The sequence below is a fragment of the Mangifera indica genome, chromosome 19 (assembly GCF_011075055.1).
Source record: "Mangifera indica cultivar Alphonso chromosome 19, CATAS_Mindica_2.1, whole genome shotgun sequence".
In the NCBI taxonomy this organism is placed as follows: domain Eukaryota; kingdom Viridiplantae; phylum Streptophyta; class Magnoliopsida; order Sapindales; family Anacardiaceae; genus Mangifera; species Mangifera indica.
In genome coordinates this window covers 6,964,239-6,987,525 of record NC_058155.1, presented here as the reverse complement: position 1 = coordinate 6,987,525, position 23,287 = coordinate 6,964,239, and the positions used below count along the sequence as shown (strand labels likewise).

The 23,287-nt window shown below is 33.7% G+C and overlaps 2 protein-coding genes across 4 annotated transcripts; one reads left to right on the top strand and one right to left on the bottom strand.

The window, feature by feature from the left end:
* The first annotated feature begins 1,233 nt into the window (after window positions 1-1,233).
* LOC123203382 (alcohol dehydrogenase 1-like) lies at window positions 1,234-5,155 on the top strand. Its single transcript, XM_044619732.1, has 10 exons — window positions 1,234-1,391; window positions 2,381-2,517; window positions 2,851-2,897; window positions 3,028-3,353; window positions 3,449-3,531; window positions 3,622-3,697; window positions 3,867-3,928; window positions 4,336-4,431; window positions 4,512-4,673; window positions 4,794-5,155. The coding sequence occupies exons 1-10, from the start codon at window positions 1,355-1,357 to the stop codon at window positions 4,914-4,916; spliced, it is 1,149 nt and encodes a 382-aa protein (XP_044475667.1). The 5' UTR covers window positions 1,234-1,354; the 3' UTR covers window positions 4,917-5,155.
* A 6,604-nt stretch (window positions 5,156-11,759) lies between these two features.
* Window positions 11,760-14,686, bottom strand: LOC123202677 (protein trichome berefringence-like 7). 3 transcript variants are annotated; one of them, XM_044618689.1, is made up of 4 exons: window positions 13,463-14,686; window positions 12,907-13,065; window positions 11,997-12,318; window positions 11,760-11,945 (listed from the first exon to the last, which is right to left on the bottom strand). In XM_044618689.1, the coding sequence occupies exons 1-3, from the start codon at window positions 14,278-14,280 to the stop codon at window positions 12,021-12,023; spliced, it is 1,275 nt and encodes a 424-aa protein (XP_044474624.1). In that variant the 5' UTR covers window positions 14,281-14,686; the 3' UTR covers window positions 11,760-11,945; window positions 11,997-12,020. The 3 variants fall into 3 exon arrangements, with proteins under 3 accessions (XP_044474624.1, XP_044474625.1, XP_044474623.1); XM_044618690.1 differs by having other exon boundaries at window positions 11,760-12,318; window positions 13,463-14,063; window positions 14,447-14,685; XM_044618688.1 differs by having other exon boundaries at window positions 11,760-12,318; window positions 13,463-14,685.
* Between the last annotated feature and the right edge of the window lie 8,601 nt (window positions 14,687-23,287).

The following is a 23,287-nucleotide window of genomic DNA, read 5'->3' as shown; positions in this document are numbered from 1 at the left end:
AATTACACGATAAAATATCATTTATATATCCAAATTATATATCAAAAGTATATAATTTTAAAAAGGTCAACATACTATTTCCCACCCAAGGTTTAGTGAAAGGATAGATTTCCACCCATTAATTTTCAAAAACTCAAATATCTACCCATAAGTTAAAATTCACTATTAAAATTAAGGGTAAAATGGTCATTTAGTTAAAAATATTTTTTTAAAAAAATTATCACATTTTGCCCCTTTAGGTTTAAAAACTAACATTTTCCCCCACCCAAAGTTTGAAAATTCACCATTCCCCCTAGAGTTTGGAATTTTTTTCTAGTTTCTTCTAGCAAGCAGAGCTAACATTCTCCATTGATCTTTCGTTGACGGCCAAAGAAGAAGGTCAATGGATCTCGACCACGAGCAAAAGCATCTCCTCGGGGTCATCACGCTATTCGTCTCCCTAGAGATGTTGAGCAATTCGTTTCCTCAGTGTCTCTTTCATCGCACGATTTTTCTTCCCAACGTCTCTTTCGTCATGCAATTTGTCTTCCCAGAGTCGTCATCGTGCGATTCATCTCCCCAGAGTCTCTTCCGTCAACATTTGGTCTCCCCAACATTGTTCGTCATTAAGGTTGAAACTCACTCATAGGTTTTAAAGTTATTAGTCATCAATGATAGAAATCGATGACGTTTGAAGGGAAAGGGAGCGTCGGTGAAGGAGAGAGTGCTGGGAGGAAGAGATTGATGGAGACAGAGACGGTGACATAGAAACTCGTTGGAAGAAACTGGAAAAAAATTCCAAATCCTGAGGGGAATGGTGAATTTTCAAACATTGGATAGAGGAAAAATGTTAGTTTTTAAACCTATGAGGGGAGAATGTGATAAGTTTTTAATATTTTTAATTAAATGACCATTTTACTTTTAATTTTAATAATAATTTTTGATTGATAAGTGAATATTTGAGTTTTTGAAAATTAATAGGTGAGACTTTGTCCTTCCACTAAACCTTGGGTGGGATATAGTCCTTCCTTTAGCCTTTTAAAAATTAACGCAATACCATTACCATCCCCATCACCTAGATTTACTTAAAAAAGTCAAACTACTGTATGTGATTTGACCTTAACTAAACAGCGGAGAAAACAAACGGCCAAGAACACGTGTTGTTTTCTTAAGAATCCAAGGCGCCCATTGGATGAAAAAGCGACACACTGTTATCAGCATGCAGAGATGGAACATGGATGGAAAGAATGATAAACAGCTTTGAATTTGTTTCTTCAAGACCTCATTTTACACGCTATAAATACTGACCCAAAGGCACCTCTTTTCTTCACTTCAAACACAAACTTTTCCTTCTTCTTCTTCATCTTAAAGCAAAATGTCTAACAAAGTCGGTCAAGTTATTCGCTGCAAGGGTAATTTTTCTTTTTTTCTTTTTTTCTTTTTGTAGTTTTCATCTCTGTTTTCTGATGATGTTTCTTGATCGTGAAATATTCTTTATTGGTTATTCAGTGTTACTGGTTATTTTTACTTATTTATTTTTTCAAAACTTTTTCATTTGGTCAGTTGGATTCTTGTGATGTGAATATTCTGTTTCCATGTTCAGTAGTTTGATTAAAATGATTATATTTCTAATTTTTGGTTTTTGTCTTTTTTATTAATCTTTTGGATTTAATGAAATCAGGTATTTTCAAGCTTCATAGGGGTTTCACTTTATCATCATCTACGATAATATAATTTATTTTGATAGATATGGTAAAAATGCTTTTGTTTTTTTCTTTATATTATTTTGGGGACAATGGATTTGTTAATTGAATTCTATAAAGGTTGAAAGTACACGGTCGTGGCTGTGCCAGGCCGAATTTGGTGCAGTCCTTCATGCTTCAGGCCATGCCAGCGCGCAAAAAGGACAAGGATTGAGATACGATTCAATGTTTGGATCGTATCTCAATGAATCTTTAACAGCTTGGCCTATAACATTATATTTATTTTTTGAAATTTTCAAAATTTTTTATTTTCTGTGGGTGTATGCGGCTGAACCCTAAGATCTCCGACACGGTCTTCACGACCCGCATAATTAAGAATCATACCCCTGTTGGCTGTGTCTTTTTACAACAGGTTGGATCGTGCTGCGGGCTTTTGAACATGTCTAATTGGAACTTTTGGTTTGTGAAATAGATTTTGAGATGGATTTTAGCGACAATTTGTGTCTTTTTTGTGCAATAAGAATAAAATTGATATTCATGTTTTTCTTTGTTATATACTCGTCGATCTACATGATCATATTGAAATTTTTGTTAATTTTGGTGTAATAACCATAGCTCCAGTTAGCTTTTTGATATAGTTCTTGATTTATTGGGATTGTTTGTGAGTTATATACCTCATTGGCTGTATTTGGTTGCAGCTGCGGTGGCATGGGAGGCTGGGAAGCCACTGGTTATCGAAGAAGTGGAGGTGGCACCACCACAGAAAAATGAAGTTCGATTGAAGATCCTCTTCACCTCTTTATGCCACACTGATGTTTACTTCTGGGAAGCCAAGGTAACTACAAATTCATATCATTTTTAATATCAGGATTAAGATTAGGAAAATGAAGTGCTGGTAATAATAGCGCATTGTAAAATGTTGCCATCTGCGTATTGTTTTTAGTTTAAGAAGAGAGGAAATTTCTTTAACTGTGTATATATATGCACTCAAACCACATTATGAATTCTCGATGTTGAAGATTCTTTGCCTGAGTTTGTGGTTTTTTTTATTCCATCAATGTTTCTTTTTTACCATGGAAATCCCATTTTGTAATTTGCATATTCTTGAATAGCTTGTTGAAGTTTACCCACATTCTTTGGGAATTGAAGGGATTACTTAATGTTGCAGGGACAAACACCAGTGTTTCCTCGCATTTTTGGCCATGAAGCGGGAGGGTATGGGCTTTTTTAGATTTTGACAAACTTTTTTCTAAATTATGTTTACATTTGGCATATACACGATACAAAACCAGGAGACCATTTTTTCATGTCTAACTTTCATATTTTTCATGCTTCTGGTATTTAGAATTGTGGAGAGTGTAGGGGAAGGTGTAACTGATCTAAAACCAGGAGACCATGTTCTTCCTGTGTTCACTGGAGAGTGCAGGGAGTGTCGTCACTGTTGCTCAGAGGAAAGCAACATGTGTGATCTCCTCAGAATCAATACCGACAGGGGTGTTATGATAAATGATGGTCAGTCTAGGTTTTCCATCAATGGGAAGCCCATATACCATTTTGTTGGGACTTCCACTTTCAGTGAATACACTGTTGTCCATGTTGGCTGTGTTGCCAAGATCAACCCTGCCGCCCCTCTTGACAAAGTTTGTGTGCTTAGCTGCGGAATATCCACAGGTTTGTAAGAGTGTTTATTCTTGAATAAATGCTAACTATGCAATAATGCAAGCAATGTTATGAATTCTGATTTCCAATTATCTTCTTTCCTGAAGGTCTTGGTGCTACTTTGAATGTTGCAAAACCCAAAAAGGGCCAATCTGTTGCTGTTTTTGGACTTGGTGCTGTTGGTCTTGCCGTAAGTTACATCCTTTAATTTGTGTCAAATAGTTCTGAAAAAGAACTGCCATGAGTCATCATTATGAAGCTCTTTTTTCATAATTTCCAGGCTGTTGAAGGGGCAAGGATAGCTGGAGCTTCCAGGATCATTGGTGTTGATTTGAACCCCAACAGATTTTCTGAAGGTATAGTACTTTTGTGAAAATGAATATACGAATAGATTTGACCCGATCAAATCCAAAATGTATGCTTTAATCTGTAAGGCATATTTATATGGAAAGATAGATACTTGTTATGAGTTATATATTTAATTTTTAATGGAACTCCATTCTTCTTCTTTTTTAATTTTTGCAGCTAAGAAGTTTGGCTGCACAGAGTTTGTGAATCCAAAAGATTATGACAAACCTGTTCAACAGGTTGGTTCCATCACCTTTTTAAGTTATTCTGCACATAACCGATCAATGATCATTGCTTGCATTCCTTTTGTCCCTGGCAGCTATTCGTATCTTAATGTGAAATTCCAGTTCTTGTGTTCATTCAAATACTTTCTTTGTCAGAGAAGTGGGTAGCAGGTGTTTAATTTGCTTGTACATCTGTGCAGAGCTTCATAGTGACCATTATATTGATGTTGTTGGCTGTTTGTGTCCAATTTTAAGATATAGCTTCTCCTATGGTCTGTTCTGTTAATCGAATAAATACTAAGATAGCTGCAAAGGAATCTGTAGAGATGAATTATGGTGACCTGAAATTAAAGGGGCTGTTTTGCCAAAAATTAAATGACCATTTGTTCTACTGAGAATTGATGCATGTTTTTAATGACCAGGTTATTGCTGACATGACTGATGGCGGGGTTGATCGGAGTATTGAATGTACTGGAAGTATCCAGGCCATGATCTCTGCATTTGAATGCACCCATGATGTAATTTCCTTTACTCTCTGGAGGAAAAAAAAAATTCAAATAAGTGAATTACATTGTTTCTAACTCCAACATCTCTTCAGGGTTGGGGAGTTGCCGTACTTGTAGGTGTTCCAAACAAAGATGATGCATTCAAAACTCATCCAATGAATCTGCTTAACGAGAGGACTCTTAAGGGTACCTTCTTTGGCAACTACAAACCTCGCACTGACATTCCTAGAGTCGTGGAGCAATACATGAACAAGGTAAGCTCATGTTCCTATGCAAAGCAAGTTTAAGTTATTAGCCTCAGCAATATCATGCAATGCCAATCTTTTGACATAGCTTGTGATAGTATTACTAAAGTCATCATCTTGGTTTTGCAGGAGTTGGATCTGCAACTTGAGAAATTTATCACTCACTCCTTACCTTTCTCCGAGATCAATAAGGCATTCGACTACATGCTCAAAGGAGATAGCTTGAGGTGCATCATTCGCATGGAGGGATAGATTTCTGCTGAGTAATAACTACTTGGAGTTTGTTATATCTCGGAAAGTATTTCTCTATTATTGCATAGAGAATAATTTAATGTCTGTTTTTTGAACTTGTATGGTTTCTATCTATATTAAAAGTGTTTTTTTCTATTATATATCTCTGGTCCACTTTGCTCCTGCCTCTCTGTTTTGCTAAGTATCCCATAAATAACTGCTTAAGCTGAATATATAGTTATCTTCTGCTTTCTTGGCTATACTTCTGTCAACTGCCTTTGCCAATCAGAAATTTTGTTCTTCTTCATTTGGTGGAGTTCTGAGATAAGATTTCATATGCAAAAGAAATCAACATTGCCTGTTAGCCATTTACCCTCTAGGCTTATAGTAATACATATTGTAGAAGTCATTGATCTAAATTCCAGCCATGTTACTTTACTTGCTATATTTTCTCTGCATTGGAGAATTTCCTGATTTCCCTTCTGATAAATGAAATTTGAAACCAAGAAAGTTCACATATATTTATCAAGCTCATATATGATAATTTAAATTTTTTTGAACTTCAAAGCTCATATATTTAATTACCTCTAACCCATGCACAAGAAAATTGGTGTTGAGAGAAGATCTGACCATTGCACAAGCCTGCTTCACTTCAACAAAACTCAGGCTTCTCAAATTAGACAGGGCCTGATTGACCATTTCTTCAACCTCAGGAAGAAGTTTCTCTCTCAGGTTTAGATGACCAAACTGATATAAAACCAATTTCTTTAGACGATTATGAATGTATCCAGCAGTGATGCACCAACCATCTTTAACGGAGCTACTCAAACCAACAAGCTTAACAAAAGAATCCCATATACCACAATTCCACCAGCTTGCCTTCTTTCTGCAGAAGAAAATGACTGAACTCTTGATCAGATGAAACCACCACCGGTGAACCACTGAACAGAGCTGGATGCTTCAGAGGTCTGGTCAATAAGGGCTTATTTGTTTCACCTTCCACGGGCACCTGGGAAGGTATTTTCTAGTGGAAGTTCAGACGAAGAAGGGTGTATAACTGTATGAAGGTGGGGAACTTTTCTCAAGCCCTCCTAGTCCTAAATTGTTAATGTGAAGCACATGAGGCTAGGCTAAGCACAAGAAAATAATAATAATGATTAGAATTAATGAAATAATTTTGTATCTACCATGTGCGGTGATAAGCAGAAAAATAATTATGAATAATTGAGATTATATAAGAAAAATATCAAAACGATCTGTTTTTAATATAGTTTGATCCGTTATTTAATAATCTTCATCCATTGTTATATTAATTATGTCTCTCGGAAATATTTATCGATTTACTATTTTAAATTATTATTTATTTTATCGGTTAACTTATAGTAATGCTACATAAAAATTAAGTTTTTATTTAAAAATATTCAATCCATACAATTTTCTGTACCAACTCTGGGCTCATGCAGCTTTGCCCATAAAGTAATGTTTAAACATTGTTTATTATCTTATTGATTGAGTTTGAACAACTTGAAAATAAATCATATTAACAACCCCATATATATATGATTAATTTTAGACTTTATGGTCAAGCTGGTGATGATGATTAGAACCCGAGGAGGAAGAAGAAGCTCCCACCTGAAGTTGGCCACCACTTTTACTCTCAGAGCTTCTTTTATGCAACCCTTTTCCAATTTCCTCATTCTTCTTAATAATTCCATCAACATGCACATCGTCCTCAATCACCAAGCCCACCACTTCCGGTCCATGGGGGCCTTTAACAATGTCCTCCTTCATCTTCAAGTGTTCGTCAACATGCAACACTTCCGTTTCTTGAACACTCTTCTTCTTCTTCTTCTTCAAGAAGCAGAAAAGAGCAGCCGCAACGCATGCAAGGAAGAGAACGCCGCCAAATGAAGCAAACACTATAACAATCACCGTGGTATTCCCGCTTGGTGATGGAGGAGGTGACGGCAGCGGAGGACGAACATTAGGTGGGGGTGGTGGGCGAACGAAAGGAGGTGGGGGCGGTGGCGGCCTTGCGGCCGGAGGAGGAGGAGGAGGTGGCCGGGAAGGAGGGAAAGGGGGAAGGTTGTAAGTTGGAGAGGCCATATTGACGAGATGAAAAAGATAATATTTTGAAGGTGAATTTTGTTGTGGAGGAGGTGGAGGATTTGGGTGGTATTTGTAGTGTGGGATGGGAAATTGGGAAACACTATTTTATTCACATTATTGTCAAGTTTTTAAGTGACTTGACTCTCATTCTAAGTTTTGGGATGGAAATGGCATTGTTTGCATTGGAAAACACTTCTGTGTCTTTGTTTTTGTTGTTGTTTTTTTTTGTTGTTATTTTGAAGATTATTTTTATGTTTTAAATTAGTTTGTGATTTGATGGCCATGTAAATATTTTATAAACCTTGGGCATCTAATTGCAAAAACTCAAGGTAAACTGGTATGAATATATACACATTCACCAACCCAAATCATAAATTATCAGTACTAAATTTATGAATTTCATATATTTAAGGCCACAAGACTTATTCCCACCCAAGGTTTGGTCTATTTTCAAATGCTCATTTGCAATGTTTTAAAAACTCAAATACCCCTCATTCTGTTAAAATTCTCTGTTAGAGTTAAAGGTAAAAACATCATTTAGTTAAAAATATAAAATAAAAACTAAAATTTTATCATATTTTTTCCACCAAAAAGAAAAGATTGGCAATAAAAAAAGATGATGGGAACGCTGACCAACGACCAACGACCAAAGTGGAGATGGTCGCCAAAGGAGGTGAAAAAAACCCAAGGGGGAAAAGATAACTTTTGAAACTTTGGATAAGAAAAATTATTAATTTTTTAAACTAAGGAGAGAAAATGTGATAAAATTTTAGGTTTTTAACTAAATAATGTTTTCACTCTCAACTCTAACCGAGAATTTTAACAAAAAAATTGGTATTTAAATTTTTTAAATCTTACAAATGGGAGTTTGGTAATAGACCAAACCACGGGCAGGAATAAGTCTTTTGGCCTATATTTAATTGTTAGTATTTATGCCTCCATTGTGATAATTTTTCATAAGCTTCACTGAAACTTCAGAAGAAGCGAATTGAGTAAATGTTCAAGGGAAATTTTTTTCTCTGCCATTCTTTTTATTTTGTTATATATATTCTATAATCTATGCCACATTCGCAAGATTTCCACGAAGCAATTCCATTTTCGGGTCATTTTCATTTGCTTGCAAAGCCAATAATTTAGAAAAGATTTACCTTTCTTCATAATGAGGCACATACGATGCAAGGGTTTTCCTTGTAAGGATCATATTGGCCAATGGAAGAAGAGTATTTGCATACAATAAAAGTATATATATATATTTTTTGTATACAAATTAAACACATAAATGATATATCGTTATATGATTAATTGATTGGTTTTAAATTAAGGATAAAGTAACACTCAATTACATAATGACATATTATCTGTGTACTCAAATAATATATCAAAAATATATACACATAATATTGTTCTTATTGAAAAAGTGTTAAACAAATGCTAGTCATGAGCTCTACTATGTATTCCAAGTTTTTAGCATGCTGTGGAACCTCAACTCAGGAACTTGATTTCAAAATTGTGAATTGTGTTTGGAAATATGGCGTAAACAAAGCCAATGGTAGCGGAATAGACATTTAAAAATTTACAAACAAAACATTCAAACAGCATAAAACCCGTAGGATTGTTTATAGTCATTATATAGCAAACTTGGTATTAAACAATCATAGGGTGTTTTGAAAAAACCATACTTACGTGATGATTCTTCGTTTTTTCATCATTATATGTAATGCATAGATCTTTGCTCCCAATCCAAGTGTAAGATTACATCTCAGTATCCACACAAAGCATGAACAAACGGAGACTGACTGAAACAAACACAAAGTGCTTGCTAAAACATTTGTGAACAAGGCTATGAGGTGCATAAACATGACCAATGTGTATTGGGCAAAAGTTATTCAAATTATGAAACCGTATCTTTTTATATAAAGACTATGCAAGACTATTCACTATGATGCACGATTATATACTCGATGGTTATCCTATCTCATACAATATGTGGTTATTTGGATTTATCGGTGTGTAAGATCCATGGATAAGGATCAACCTGTGATAACTCACTCCTGTGTATAGACCATGCATGATCATGCATGTGCTAAACTTATTCATTTTGACTTCATCCTTATCCAATGGGAAAAGTCAAACTTACATCATTTCATACACATTCAAACACCTCAAGAGTATTACATTTTGATACACTAAATATAATAATTCATATTTAGAGTTCAAACATTTCTCGAGGCTCCAAATCGACTACCTAGATACTAGACCTAATTCATCTCCAATAATTCAATACATCTAAAGTTTGATCATTTTCTATTGTGTGTGACTCTTAGGCTCTTCATTGGATAAATAGTGTTAGATGTATATCAAATCTATAATCTGACAACCATCTATACACAAACCAAGATTGAACTCTAACAAGACATTATGACTACCTAACTAACGAAGTGTCAACAATTGACTCTTAACCTGTAAATAATATAATTACTTGTACAATATGATCATTTTATCATAAGACCTCTTTTCGAGGTTGAGATATAAATTTAGTGTTTACCTTAGTAAACCTTTAGTATGCATGGCCTAACGTCTGCACCAATGATTGAATGATATTAGTCTAAGTAGTGACTTAATCTTATTGTAGCCACTGATTCAAGTGGTTATTGTTGTCCATTAGTAAGCCTATCAAATATATCAACTCTCATGCTTGGGAGAGACGAATCCTTTGTTGATCCACCATAGTCTTCATATATATCACAATATGGTGAATCACCCATTTTTAGCAATCCTCTCTTAAGGACTACATTAGGATAATAGCAAACCATATCAATCAATGAACAAGATGGTTTGATGACTTCAAGTCGAAAAATCACATATACTATTGTTTGTTAAGATAAATACATTCCATAGACGTTAAAGCGACCATTTATATGGAATTTTCTTGGTGGGTGAGTCCAATGGACACATTCATACAATGTGTACTCATGTATTACACCAAACTATCTATGAACAGCTTTGACATATGAGATCTATCACCATCCTTTCATTGGATTGTTCAATACTATGATAGTTTTCACCATATTACATATGCCCTTAGTTAGCATAATATTAGAATTATAGATATTTCTAAAACAACTGTTTCATGTGAACATAGAAGTCTCACGATCAATTGACATACGCGAATCCTCTCATCATGGTTCTATCATTTTATGATATTTATGTGTTTTGCATATAAGATTTACAACGAAGAAAAACCATCTTATTAATTCAAAATTATATTACAATTATTTATACATCAAGTGACGTCTAATTCTAAGACAAATACCCTATCATCTATTTCTATGCCTATTATGATCTTTTGTGATAACACAACTACTATGTTTTACTCAAGCAATGATAAGATCAACAATGCATCCAAACATATGGGGATCAAATATTACACAATCGAGGACTTGATCAAATTAGAGATGTCATGACCGAATACATAAAGAATAGAGTCTGGTAGTTGATCCCTAAACCCAAATAGTACGACCCGACCATTGTGTTTAAAGAATATGTTGTCGACATGGGCGTGATTGATTCTTTTGATTTGTTATGTTAGCAGGAATTATGTTTGTTCAGTTTATATTTTGGGTGACATTTTGCATTCAAATTTATGTCATAATTTCATGACATCGATATTATTTTATTATAATCATTGCTTGTATTGTTGGTAACGTGCACAACTTAGTGACTTGAGATATGTCTTAATTATAACAGGTGTAACGTTACTATTGTTATTTCTATCTCAAATTTTCCAGTTTAATAATAATATTATTCACATAATTTTATATATAAATAACGATATATTTTTACATAATTAGATATTATTTTATCTTTAATTTTTAATTATTTAATTATATGATAATATATCATTATTTATATACAAAATTATCTATATAGTACTACTCTTAGTTATGAAATTACGGAGAACCGGTAAGAAAATTTGTGTTGTTGTTATTATTATTATTATTTGACACATTTTTCTTATTACATTTTCATTCAATACTATTGTCTAACATAAGTGACTATGGAACATCATGTGATGTTTTTTTAACACATTTAGCACCCATGACTGTACGATAATATTGTATTTATTTTTAATACACAAATAAATATATATATGATATATTATTATATGATTGTATATTATTTTATCTTTAATTTAAAATTATTTAATCACTATACAATTATATCATATATATATATATATATATATATATATATATATATATATATATATATTTATATTTATTTATTTATTTATATACATATTTAAAAAAATGTATATATAATTTTATTATAATTGTATGTTAGAGTTGTACTCGGGTGGACTGGTGATGAAATGATTTCATGAGAGTATTGTTTCCATCGAAATTGTGGCCACATAAATCTTTTGCCAGTTATTAACCTTGAAGTATGATTTTAAAAACCAAGTCTGTTTTTGTTTTCTTTAAAAACAAATGGATTCTTATTTTAAAGATAAATGGGAAATCTCATTCAAATTAATTAGACAAATAAACCTAAACTCCGCGTATAATAATTTAACCCATAATTACTATATCAGATAAATAAGAATATTAGAATTTTATAATATTAATCAGCTAATACAGAAGAAGATATGGTGTGGTGCACCATCACCATCGGAGGTGCTCTTCATCATACTATTTCCAGTATTCTTCAGTAAAACACACATAAAAAAAGAAAAAAAAAAGCTAATCTCATCAATTTGGTGTTCTAAATTCATACACATAATTGATTAATTTTTATGATATATATTACATAATGGCAGTTGCATTCAAGAGCAAATTGGTTTTTATGCTGATACTACATAAAAAATATAATACAAGCAAACAAACAAATGAAGAAATTCTGCATCCTTAATGCTGCATTAGTTTAATTTTCAGATATGCTAGAGGGTAGAAAATCATCAAACCATAAAAGGAATTAGACAGGCTGGAAGCTGGAGAAGAAAAGCTGAGCTTGTTATCACTGACGGGATGTCCCGTTCGTCAACCACAGATGGGAGAAGAGAACTTCATTCCAGGTATCAGGGACTCCAGGCAGGCACCAATGGCTGCAATCTGGAACTGATGGATTGTCACTCCAAGTACCTACATGAGCATCGCTGCGAAATGCCCCCATCGGTGTAACATGCAAAACTGTCACAGGAGCTGACATTTTCTTCACCACATCGATTATGATGTCTGAAATCGGACTGCGATCCCGCCCTTTAGTTCTCAATGAAGGTTGCCTAGTCACTTTGCAAGAATTACGGTTTCGACCGCTAGAACAGATAGAAGTAAAAGATATTAGTCATGTATAACTAGTGTTCATTTCAAGAAAATATTGTAGCAAGCTCTATAAAAATATCAATTAGGTTAAAATTTTTACTTGACAATGCTTTTGTGATCTTCCTTTTTTCTATTTCTATTTGAAATAATGAACTAGAATCCTCAAAATCTTTCATTTTAGTCATTCTCCTTGAATGAACCATCACAAACTACAGATATTGTATGTTCATCACAACCAACAGGCTACAACCAACTCTGCTCACTTTTCTTCAAGATTATAGTCCAACAAGTCAGAAATTACTGAGTTTCTAAGACAGCTTCAACCATGTTTAAAAGCTGCAATTACAAGTTCTGTATAAACAATCAATTTTCACACATCTGATACCAAACTAAAGGTCAGTAATTTACTTGTGAACAGAGTAATGATCCCAGTTTCAGCTTATACAGACCAATGCAACCGAAAAAGATTTAGTGCCATTGGGTTTAACGGAAACAAACTTTGACCATAATGCAAAGAGAATCTCATGAAGCTTCTATGAAAGAAATTGGCATCAAATGATATAACTAAATATATAACACACCTCCAATGCGAAGATTCAAAAGTCCGAAAGAATATGCTTGTTCTATTTGTGTTGACCATAGTCTCAACCCAAGATGCCCAAGTGTGTAATGCTGCTCTGAAGGCAGTGTTGGTTGGCATTCCAAGTTTAAGCGATCCATTGGCCTGAAAATAACAGCCCCTGTCTGGAAAACTTGTTAGGAACAATATGTAGGCATAATCTTAACAGCAAAACATTAAAGCTAAAAATTTGATGTTACAAGACTACTGTAGAATTATACCAATGTGACAGATGTTTTCAAGACACACACAGAGTCATCCATTAGACTTCCACAACAAATAACTACATTTTAGTCTTGGAATTGGCATAAGATGGTTAACATGGATTGGAAGCTTTGTTTTACATGCATTTGTCAAAATCTAGAGTGAAAGTATGTCACATTCAAGTAGAATCAAAAAGCACACTCACAACCAAGAGCTTATGGATAGAGTCATAACATAAACGAAAACCATAACAGAGAAACTAATATGGCACACATTAAAAGGGAAAATCAAAGCCCTGAAACCAGGCAACTTACATTTCAAAAAGCTTAGTCCGTGTCCACCAGTGCCCTGAATTAAATATCAAAACATCAGCATCAATCCACTTTTTGTTAATGTCATCCAACTTGTCAAGTTGAAGGGTTGACTTAACCCTCTTTGGGGCACGCTTTGGCACTGGTCCAGGCTTAACCAGAAATACTGAACGGTAGAAATCAACACCAATATTATAGGAACTAAATCGGACACCTAAAAACCTAATACGTTTTGTGATTTCATTTCCATTAACTTCATAAACACTCTTCTTATCTTCCACACCAGTCATGAGCATACATATCATAGACTCCCACTGTGTTCTGCTCAATGAATCGCCAACAAAAACAACTCGTTTTCCACGAAGCTTTTCAAGCATTTCTCTTGAATCAAAACGTGGAATGTCACAATTCTTCGGCTTCCACCTCCATTTTGTATAAACTCTATCTTTTCGCCCATTAGCCAAACAATTAAATCCCCTTTCTGCAAAGGGACAAAGGGAGGAATTGTACAACGGGTAACGTTCATCTTGGATCCACCTCCCTTCAAACACATTGCATTTTCCAACCGAATTATCTGGCTTAGGAATCTCGTACTCTTTACTGACTGGTTGAAACAGAGGAAACAAATAAAAATATGCACATATTATGGCCATAAGGAAGGATATCAATGAACCAGTAGCAAATCCATTAAATGATGGAAAGATCCAAAATTTAAAGTGACCCTTTACTATTTTGTTGTAGAAAATAAACACCTTTGCATAGATAGATCTAAAATGACACACCATCATCTCCTTCATTTCCACCCCAACTGCTATCAACATATACCAAAAACCAAATATACCTTTAAAATTTTGTAAAAATGCGCCTACTTGAGCATAAATAGATCAACCAAACTTCAAGCAAATGCCACTATACTTTTTGGGTACTAAATGTAATGAGAAATCTTACAAATTCAAAGTGGGTACTAAAACTGATGAGAAATCTTACAAATTTCCAAGTGGGTTTTCCACAAAAACAAGCTCATAAGATGGAGGACCTCGCAAGTTAAGGTCCAGAGCTAAAGAGTTTGTTGAACAAAGAAATGGTTCAATTTTGACGGGTCAAGATTCAAGAGAAATGATGTAACACTGAAACAGTGGGCTGTACCCAACTACTTAGTTGGTCAGAAAACGATCTGTGAACTGAATAAATAATTCAATCAGATAGCTTGAGCCTTGAGGAATGTCGGTGGATATCTGAAAAAGAAAATCACTAATAAAAAAAAGTTGAAAACAGTAAATTGACAGTTGTTGGTCACAGACAGAGCGTGCGAAAAGTCTGATAGATAGCTTAAGTTAGTGTTTTAAAAGAAATTAATTAAAATAAGTAGATATATCTCTGTTTATATGTTTTTGTGCCAATCATCCTATTTTTTTATTTTTATAAATTTTAATAATATCTTTTTTTTATTTTATTTAGCTAATCCATTTTCCTAATTTTTATCTTATTTTTATTATCATTTCTTTTCTCAATATTCTTTTTCTCTCCACACTCTGATAGTAATACATTATAACTATTTTCTTTGTCATTCATCATCATCATATAACAAGTAAGTTTCTTTTATATAAATAATAACATGTATTAAAAAAACTATGAATTGAATAATTTTTCTGGAGATAAAAAGTAAAAAATTTTAATGATGATTTCTAAGAGAGGTTTAATCTTTTTATAAATATTTACATTATTTGTACATTCAATAGTTTCGGTGTCCAGATCTAAAAAAAACAGAAATCGTTATATCTTCTGGTAAATTGTAGGGGTTGGCGAGGTCTACATTTGCGGGTTTTACGGGGTTAGCAGGGTTTGCATTTAGATGTTTGCATAGTTTGTGTTTGCGTGGTTCGCATTTGCATTGTTTTGTGTGGATGTTTCTTCTAGTTTCTGTCTCTATTTCTAGTTGTTTTGTTTCTGACTTACTTAATTACTTAAAATTTTGTGTGTGTAGAAAAAATGGATAAACTAATATATTTTCTTGGATGTGGTGGATGTTAAATTAACGGAGGTGATAATAATTTAAAATGTGTTGGTGGAGTTCAGACATTTGTATTAATTAGTAAAAAAAATAAATTATGATGGATTTGTAAAAGTAGTGTATTCTCATTTATATATTAATCGAAGTTACAATATTGTAAAAATTTATATGCAAAATTCAACCACTTACAGTGATGTACCATATTTGTGAAAAAATGATTTTGATATTCGAATTATGATGAGGTTATCAAAGACACATAAAAAAGATATGTTATTTCTTACAGTGTTTACAAGGCCTATAGAAGTCAAAACCAACATGCAACAACAACGAACTGACCCATAGCTAGGAGTTCAATCATTTAAACCCATGAATGATGTGATTAACTCTTTGGATAACATATATGGTAAGACACAACCAGAAATGATGTCTGAAGGTGATGGTGTTGAGGTTATGGTACATGATGAAATAGAAAGGCCACAAGACTCTTTACGAGGTACACTGAAGAGATGTTATGAGATGGATAATGTTCCAATAGATAATTTCCAATCAAATAAAAAAGAATATGGTAGTTATGATGATTGGGGTGATAATATTGGTGATGACGAGGCTCATGATATTGGTGATGATAAAAATGGTAGTGATGATGATGGTAATGACGAATGTGATGATGTTGGTAATAATGATGGTGAAAACAGAGATGATAACAAGGGTGGTCATAAAACAAGGGTTGGTCCAAGTGGGTTAGCTGGGGGAAGTTTATTTCGTAACACTCCAACAATACATGGGGGGCCCATTCTTACAAGTTTCAAATCCTTTTTTCGATGGTTCAAAGCCTTACAGAGATATGAAAAATAAGGGTATTGCATTACATCAGCTCCACCATGAGATAGGACAATCAAAGTGAATGATCAATTTACATATAAACTTGTGTTGATAAATATGATGTATAGGAATGTTTTGGAAAAAGGTTATCAGTTCAAGGTGACAAGTTCAAAAAAAAAAGATGAGATATCAAATATTCACACACTCAATGTAAATGAAAAACAAAAGGAGTAAAATTACAAAACACAGACATTTTTGTGTTACAGAAGTTGAAAACTCACACTTTCCCTTAGGATGTCATAATGTCTCACCATAGACAGGCAGGTAAATGGACACTTGAAAAAATATTGTAGTTTGTGTATACCATGGCTGACTATATCTATAGGTTGAAAGACATCATAACGGACATTACAAATAGGTACATAATAAATATCTCCTATACTCAAGCTTAGCGTACTAAGAATTGGGCATTGAATGAGATTAGGGGTTCTCTTGAAGAGTCGTTCAAACAATTACTGGTATATTGTTGCAATTTGGAATGAGAAAACCCTAACACTATTACACACATTAACACTAATATTGATAATCAGTTTCATTTTGTCTTTATGACTTTAGGTTATTCGATTAAAGCATTTCGAAAATATTGTCATCTCATTATTTATATTGATGGATCTTTTTTAAAAGAACGATACTGGAGTACATTGTTTATTGTTATAGGTAAAAATGGAAACAACCTAATTTTTCTTTTGGCATTTGATATTTGGGGAAAAGAAGAAACAATTACTTGAACCCTCCTTTCTTAGAGCATTACATAGGTGAATAGTTGATCTTTTAGATTTGACCATCATTTCAAATAGACATCATGTTATCATTCACTCTATACAAGAAGTGTTCCCAAATGCACATCATAGTTTGTGTAACCATCATATAAAAGGTAACATACGTAGTAGGTATAAACAAACAAAACATATAAATGGGTTGTTTTGGAGATCAGCGAAAGCTTATCAAATACAAGATTTTGAGAAGGCAATGCATATGATTAATGATGAAAATTTGTCAACAGGTGCTTATTTACAGGGTATTAACTATCAACGTTGGGACTATGCTAACTTCTCTAGTCTCCAATATAATATAATGACAACAAACATTGCAGAGTTGTTTAATGTCTTGGCACGACACATGCAAAAATTACCGATTATGATGTTTTGACGTGTATGGTAAGGAGATTGGACTGTGTACAGGTGTGTTTTGACATGCATGGTAAGGAGGTTGGATTGCACTACCGAATTGAATAAGGTTATGGTCATTATCAAATTCTTTTGCATACCCCATGTAATCCACAACTTCTCTATGCCACACTAATTGTTTTTCCTCGGCAAATGAAATCAACACAGAAGTGACAACATCTTAATAAATGTTTCAATAAATGTATCAATTTTTACGATAAAACAAATTTACTTGTTTTTTTGTTGAATATAAATTAACGTACCTGATAAGCTTGAATATGTTGTTAACAAGATCCCACCCTAGTCACTCAAGTGACTTCTATTTCAATATTCGAGAAATCCTATCTTTGGATTTGCAAACTGCAAAACCTCTCAAGTTACTGAGAGTCTTGTATATCCATAGCTACATCCCATATAAAAAATTTGTGAGATGAATAATATAAGCAAACTAAAAAAGTAAAAGTAATATAAATCTAATTTAACATCATATTTATTTCTAAGGTTACCTGAAATGCAATTGTATATCCTATTAATGTATAAGTTTGCACTGGAATATCTGAATCGTATTTTCGATGCTTATTCATAACTTTTTCATATTGTTTCTCCATTACTCGACTTGTTGATTCTGCTATCAACTTCCAAACCATAGTTGTAACATCCCTAGTCCAATAACCCAACCCACTGTCAACACACAGTCTATCATAATTTTGTTTTTGGGCTTTACAACCCAAAACGCGTCTTAACAGATTAAAGAGCTCATAGGGTATTTAACTAATCAAATTCTCCCACCACTAACCGATGTGAGATACATAGATAGAGTACGGACAGACCCAGCATCTTTCCCGTGTTTTATCGATATGGGATTTGCCTAAGGGTATCACATACACCCCCCTTACAGGACTCAGCATCCTCGTTGAGGTTTGTCTCACCATCGTTCAAGAGAACACGCGAAGCCGCTCTAATACCATTTATAACATCCCTGATCCAATAACCTAGCCCACTGTCAAGATATTATCCACTTTGAATACACAATCCATCATAGTTTTATGTGATACCTTTAGGCAAATCCCACATCGACAAAGCACAGGAGAGATGTTGGGTCTGTCTGTACTCTATCTATGTATCCCACATCAATTAATGGTGGGAGAATTTGACTGGTTAAACAGCCTATGAGCTCCTTAAACTTTTAAGACACGTTTTGGGTTGCAAAGCCCAAAAGTAAAACTATGATGGACTATGTGTCTAAAGTGGACAATATCTTGATAATGGGTCAAGTTATTGGATCAGGATGTTACAAATGGTATTAGAGTGGCTCCGCGTGTCCTCTTGAACGATGGTGGCGCAAACCTCAGTGAGGACGCTGAGGCCCATAAAGAGGGGGTGTATGTGATACCTTTAGGCAAATCCCACATCGATAAAGCACGGGAGAGATGTTGGGTCTGTCCGTACTCTGTCTATGTATCCCACATCGATTAGTGGTAGAAGAATTTATGTGATACCCTTAAACAAATTCCATATCGACAAAGCACAGAAGAGATGTTGGGTCTGTCTGTACTCTTTTTATGTATCCCACATCGGTTAGTGGTGGGAGAATTTGATTGGTTAAATACCCTATGAGCTCATTAATCTGTTAAAACACGTTTTGGATTACAAAGCTCAGAAGCAAAACCATGATGGACTGTGTGTCCAAAGTGGATAATATTTTAACAGTGGATCGGGTTACTGGATTAGGAATGTTACAACTGGTATTAGAGCGGCTCCACGTGTCCTCTTGAACGATGGTAGGGCAAACCTCAGAGAGGACACTAAGTCCCGTAAAGGGCAGTGTATGTGATACCCTTAGGCAAATCCCACATCGACAAAGCACGAGAGAGATGTTAGGTATGTCTATACTCTGTCTATGTATCCCACATCGGTTAGTGGCGAGAGAATTTGACTAGTTAAATAATTTGTGAGCTCTTTAAACTGTTAAGATGCGTTTTGGGTTGTAAAGCCCAAAAACAAAACCATGATGGACTGTGTGTCCAAAATGGACAATATCTTGACAGTGAGCTGGGTTATTGGACTAGGGATGTTACAGTAATCTCCTATAAAAATCTATTGAAACCATCTCATTCATCAACTAACTGCAATATATATTTTGATACCACTTTTCGATTATGTGCTCCTAATAATCCATAATGTATCAAATACAATAAAATTATTTTGACAGCATCTTCATCATTGTTTCCCTATGTCTTAGACATTAAAGTTTTACTGAGATCACTATGAGTTACAGATTTGCCACTTAGAAAGTATTTGTTTCTAAAATTCGATGAATTTGTTGTTATGTATTCAATTATATCTACTTCTCTACCAAATCTCAGTCTAGTAATCATAGCAAACTCAATCGGACTAAATCTATAATCAACCCCACTTAATCTAAACCAAAACACTTCTTCCAACTCACTCTTATTTACTTGCCGAAATAATATACTATGTAATAGGGTCGAACTATTTTCATGCATTTCAAGAATTAAAAAATGTCTAAAATATTTTTGTCTAAACAATATCTTTTGTTTTGAACTTAATTTTGCTCTTGTATATTTTATTATATTTTTATGACTACGAATATTAATCGTAACTCTAAAATCATGAGTAGCATGAAATTGCCTTTCTCTCACTTGTTCATCAATTGGAAATTTCTACACAAACAAATTTAAAATGAAATGTTATCTTATTCATTCAATAAAGTTTAAAATAGGTAAAAATCATAGGTACAAAGCAAACATGGCATTCTATGAACAATGTTATTGTGCGACATTGCACAATTGCGTGATTTTGCACGGTTGCGTGATATTACACAGTTAGCGCAGTTGGTGGGACATTGCACAGTTAGTGATGTTGGCGCAGTTAACGCGCTCCTATAAATTTGAGCGATTTTCAGCTCTTTGACAGCTACACTTTCAGATATCTATTAATGGCGAAACTACAACTCTATTTACCATTCATAACATTCAAAATATTTATATACATAAATCGGCAAATTTATGGTTTAACTCTAAAGACCTTAACCGCCATGAGAACTACCACAACTGACGCACATTGTCTAAAAATATTATTTCATTCAATCCAACAACACTCAACGATCAATATCCACAAACCCACAATAGGTATTTACATCTGTTTGATAAAAATACGTATAAACCAAATAAACAAAATAGAAAATGGTAACTGACCTGTGAACCCATTGTCGATATATTGTTGTTTCTCGATATTTTGCTGCTTGCCCGATGCTACTAGTAGGATGTTCGCTCGAGATTTATGGTTTGTGTTTTTAGATTTTCGATTTCGGTTTTCACTTTTTAGTTTTCGACAAAAGTAACTTTTGTTTTTTTATCTTTGTCTTTTTAATTTATAATTTCAACTTAAGGGTAAAATAGGTAAAAAATTTATAGTTTGTTTAGATAGGTTAAATCGCTACATGTTGGCTTAAAAACGTATAAATAGAAATATATTTGCTTATTTTAATTAATTTTCCATGTTTTTAATGTTGTTTTTATTAATAATTTGATATGTGTTAATGAATAAAAAAACAAAACATGGTTAATAAACCAATAATTCTTTTCTTCGAGCTTTTATGAAACTAGATATTTATTTACCGACTCTAAAAACTAGTCTTCAGATAGTAGATGTTGGTTCTTTTCTTGCATTTTTGCACTTCTCATACTCACTTTTAGTATATAAATATGTAAATACATAAATATATCATTATATAATTTAGTGTTATTTTATCCAATAAAACTATATATACAATTTTTGTATATAATTTATGCACAAATAATGATGTATCATTATATAATTGGATATTGTTTTATCTTAAATATTTAGGCCAAAAGATTATTTTTCACCCAAGTTTTAGCATAATCTCAAAAACACACTCGCAGTAGTTCAAAAACCCGAACACCCACCGATGGGATAATTTTTTTAAAAATTTTTAGTTATAGGTAAAGGTAAAACTGTTATTTTACCTTTCATATTAAAAAATATATAATTTTATCTTATTTTTCTCTCAGGTTTTGAAAAGTGACATTTCATCCCAACTTCAACTTTGAAAAAGTGATATTTTACCCTCACAAACCCTTAGGATTTTCTTCTCTTTGGCGATAGCGACCACGATCATTCTCCTCCCTTCTCTCTTTGTCATCACTAATGATGTCCCATGACAAAGGAAGAAGTTGTCGTTGTGTTTTCCTTTAGCACTGTCTTCATTTTTTGTCAATTCAGCTTCAAACGAAGACAAATTGCATGACGAAAGTTTCGTCTAGAGCTGATTCGATGGAAAATGCAACAAATCTAGGAGAGAAAGGAGGAAAACGTGACAAAAGCTTGTATCTTTTTGATTCGTCACACTAGCACTCCCTTCTCTGTCATGGGACATAATTAGCAATAGGGAAAAAAAAAAAACAAATAACCTTATATTATTATCTTCACAACTGTATAGACATTCAACTTCACTCTTCCAAATAGTGTATCAAGCAAAATCCAGGATAAATTCATATTAAAAGCCTCAAACTCATTTCATTTCTACATATAAAGAAACATCATCGTGACTCCTCATGCACTCAAATTGTTACTTGTCAACCGATGTATTCCCTACAACTAAGTTAGATGCAAAGTTGTTCTTGATAATGACCATATGCAACTGGCAATCTGCCTCCAAATAGTCCCAACAAGCACATGAACTTGAAAAAACGCTAATATAAGTAAAGTCATCAGTGTGAAAACCAGAGCCCTCCATGGCGGAGAACAGTTACACAACTTCATGAGCAATACCCATTCAGTGAATAACCTTCAAGCATAGGAATTTCTAGCATCTCTTTCATCACCATACTTAGCATACATATCAATAAGAACTCCCTCACAAAAAGTACTCATCTCAAATCCAATCTTATCAACAAAACATGAATTTGCTTACCGTAATTAACTTCCACTGATTTAGCACAAGCAGATAAAATGGCAAATGTGAACTTTTTTGGCAACAACCCACAATTACACAACTCAAAGAATTCAACAAAGAGTTCAAAGTTCAAACAACCCACGCTTCAAATACAAGGACAATACAGGGTTTCTAGCCAAAATATCCCTCTAGTAAAGCCTATTCAACACCTTCTTGGCCAAGTCTACATTGTCATACTTAGCATAAAGATCGACTGTAGCTTTTCCTAATAACCCTTTTATCCAAATCCAAATTTAAGGTTGGACGGTTCTGCTTGTTATCAAAGCATGGTCAGTTTATGAAACCTTTCGTTGAACACGTGCACATTTGATTATTTTGCATTCTTGGAAGGCTAGACAAAGTATTGCATAATAAAGATGATAATTCAACCCACCCAACCAGATTTATGGCCTACCCCTTCCTTTATAGGGAGAGGATTTTCTGATAAAAACAGAGTTGGGGATAGTTAAAATCTCCACAATTAAGGATGAAAAAAAGGTAGGGATAAATATATATATTTAACCCGTCGTCTACCTAATTCGTCCCCTCCTTTTCATATACCTAAACTTAAAAATATTTCATCATTTTTTCTAGCGAATGGGGAGAGGTCAAAGATTTCCCGTTATTCCTATATCCAAGACGGGGGAGAAAGGTTTTCCTTGCGAGAACAAGATTTTGGATATCATTCTCTAACCAACCCAATGTCATCCCTATTGTGTAATAAACAAATTTATGAAAATTTAAAAAAAAAATCAAAATATCTTCTGAAATTTCTCAAAATCACCCCATTG

What these genes read in the sequence shown, in the direction of transcription:
- LOC123203382 (XM_044619732.1), top strand. Translation starts at nt 1,355, where the DNA reads ATGTCTAACAAAGTCGGTCAAGTTATTCGCTGCAAGG. An exon ending in TCAAGTTATTCGCTGCAAGG is followed by an intron (nt 1,392 to 2,380) that starts GTAATTTTTCTT and finishes ATTTGGTTGCAG; the next exon opens with CTGCGGTGGCATGGGAGGCT. An exon ending in TTGGTGCTGTTGGTCTTGCC is followed by an intron (nt 3,532 to 3,621) that starts GTAAGTTACATC and finishes CATAATTTCCAG; the next exon opens with GCTGTTGAAGGGGCAAGGAT.
- LOC123202677 (XM_044618689.1), bottom strand. Translation starts at nt 14,280, where the DNA reads ATGTTGATAGCAGTTGGGGTGGAAATGAAGGAGATGATGGTGTGTCAT. An exon ending in CGGACTAAGCTTTTTGAAAT is followed by an intron (nt 13,066 to 13,462) that starts GTAAGTTGCCTG and finishes TTTTCCAGACAG; the next exon opens with GGGCTGTTATTTTCAGGCCA. An exon ending in TTTGAATCTTCGCATTGGAG is followed by an intron (nt 12,319 to 12,906) that starts GTGTGTTATATA and finishes TATCTGTTCTAG; the next exon opens with CGGTCGAAACCGTAATTCTT.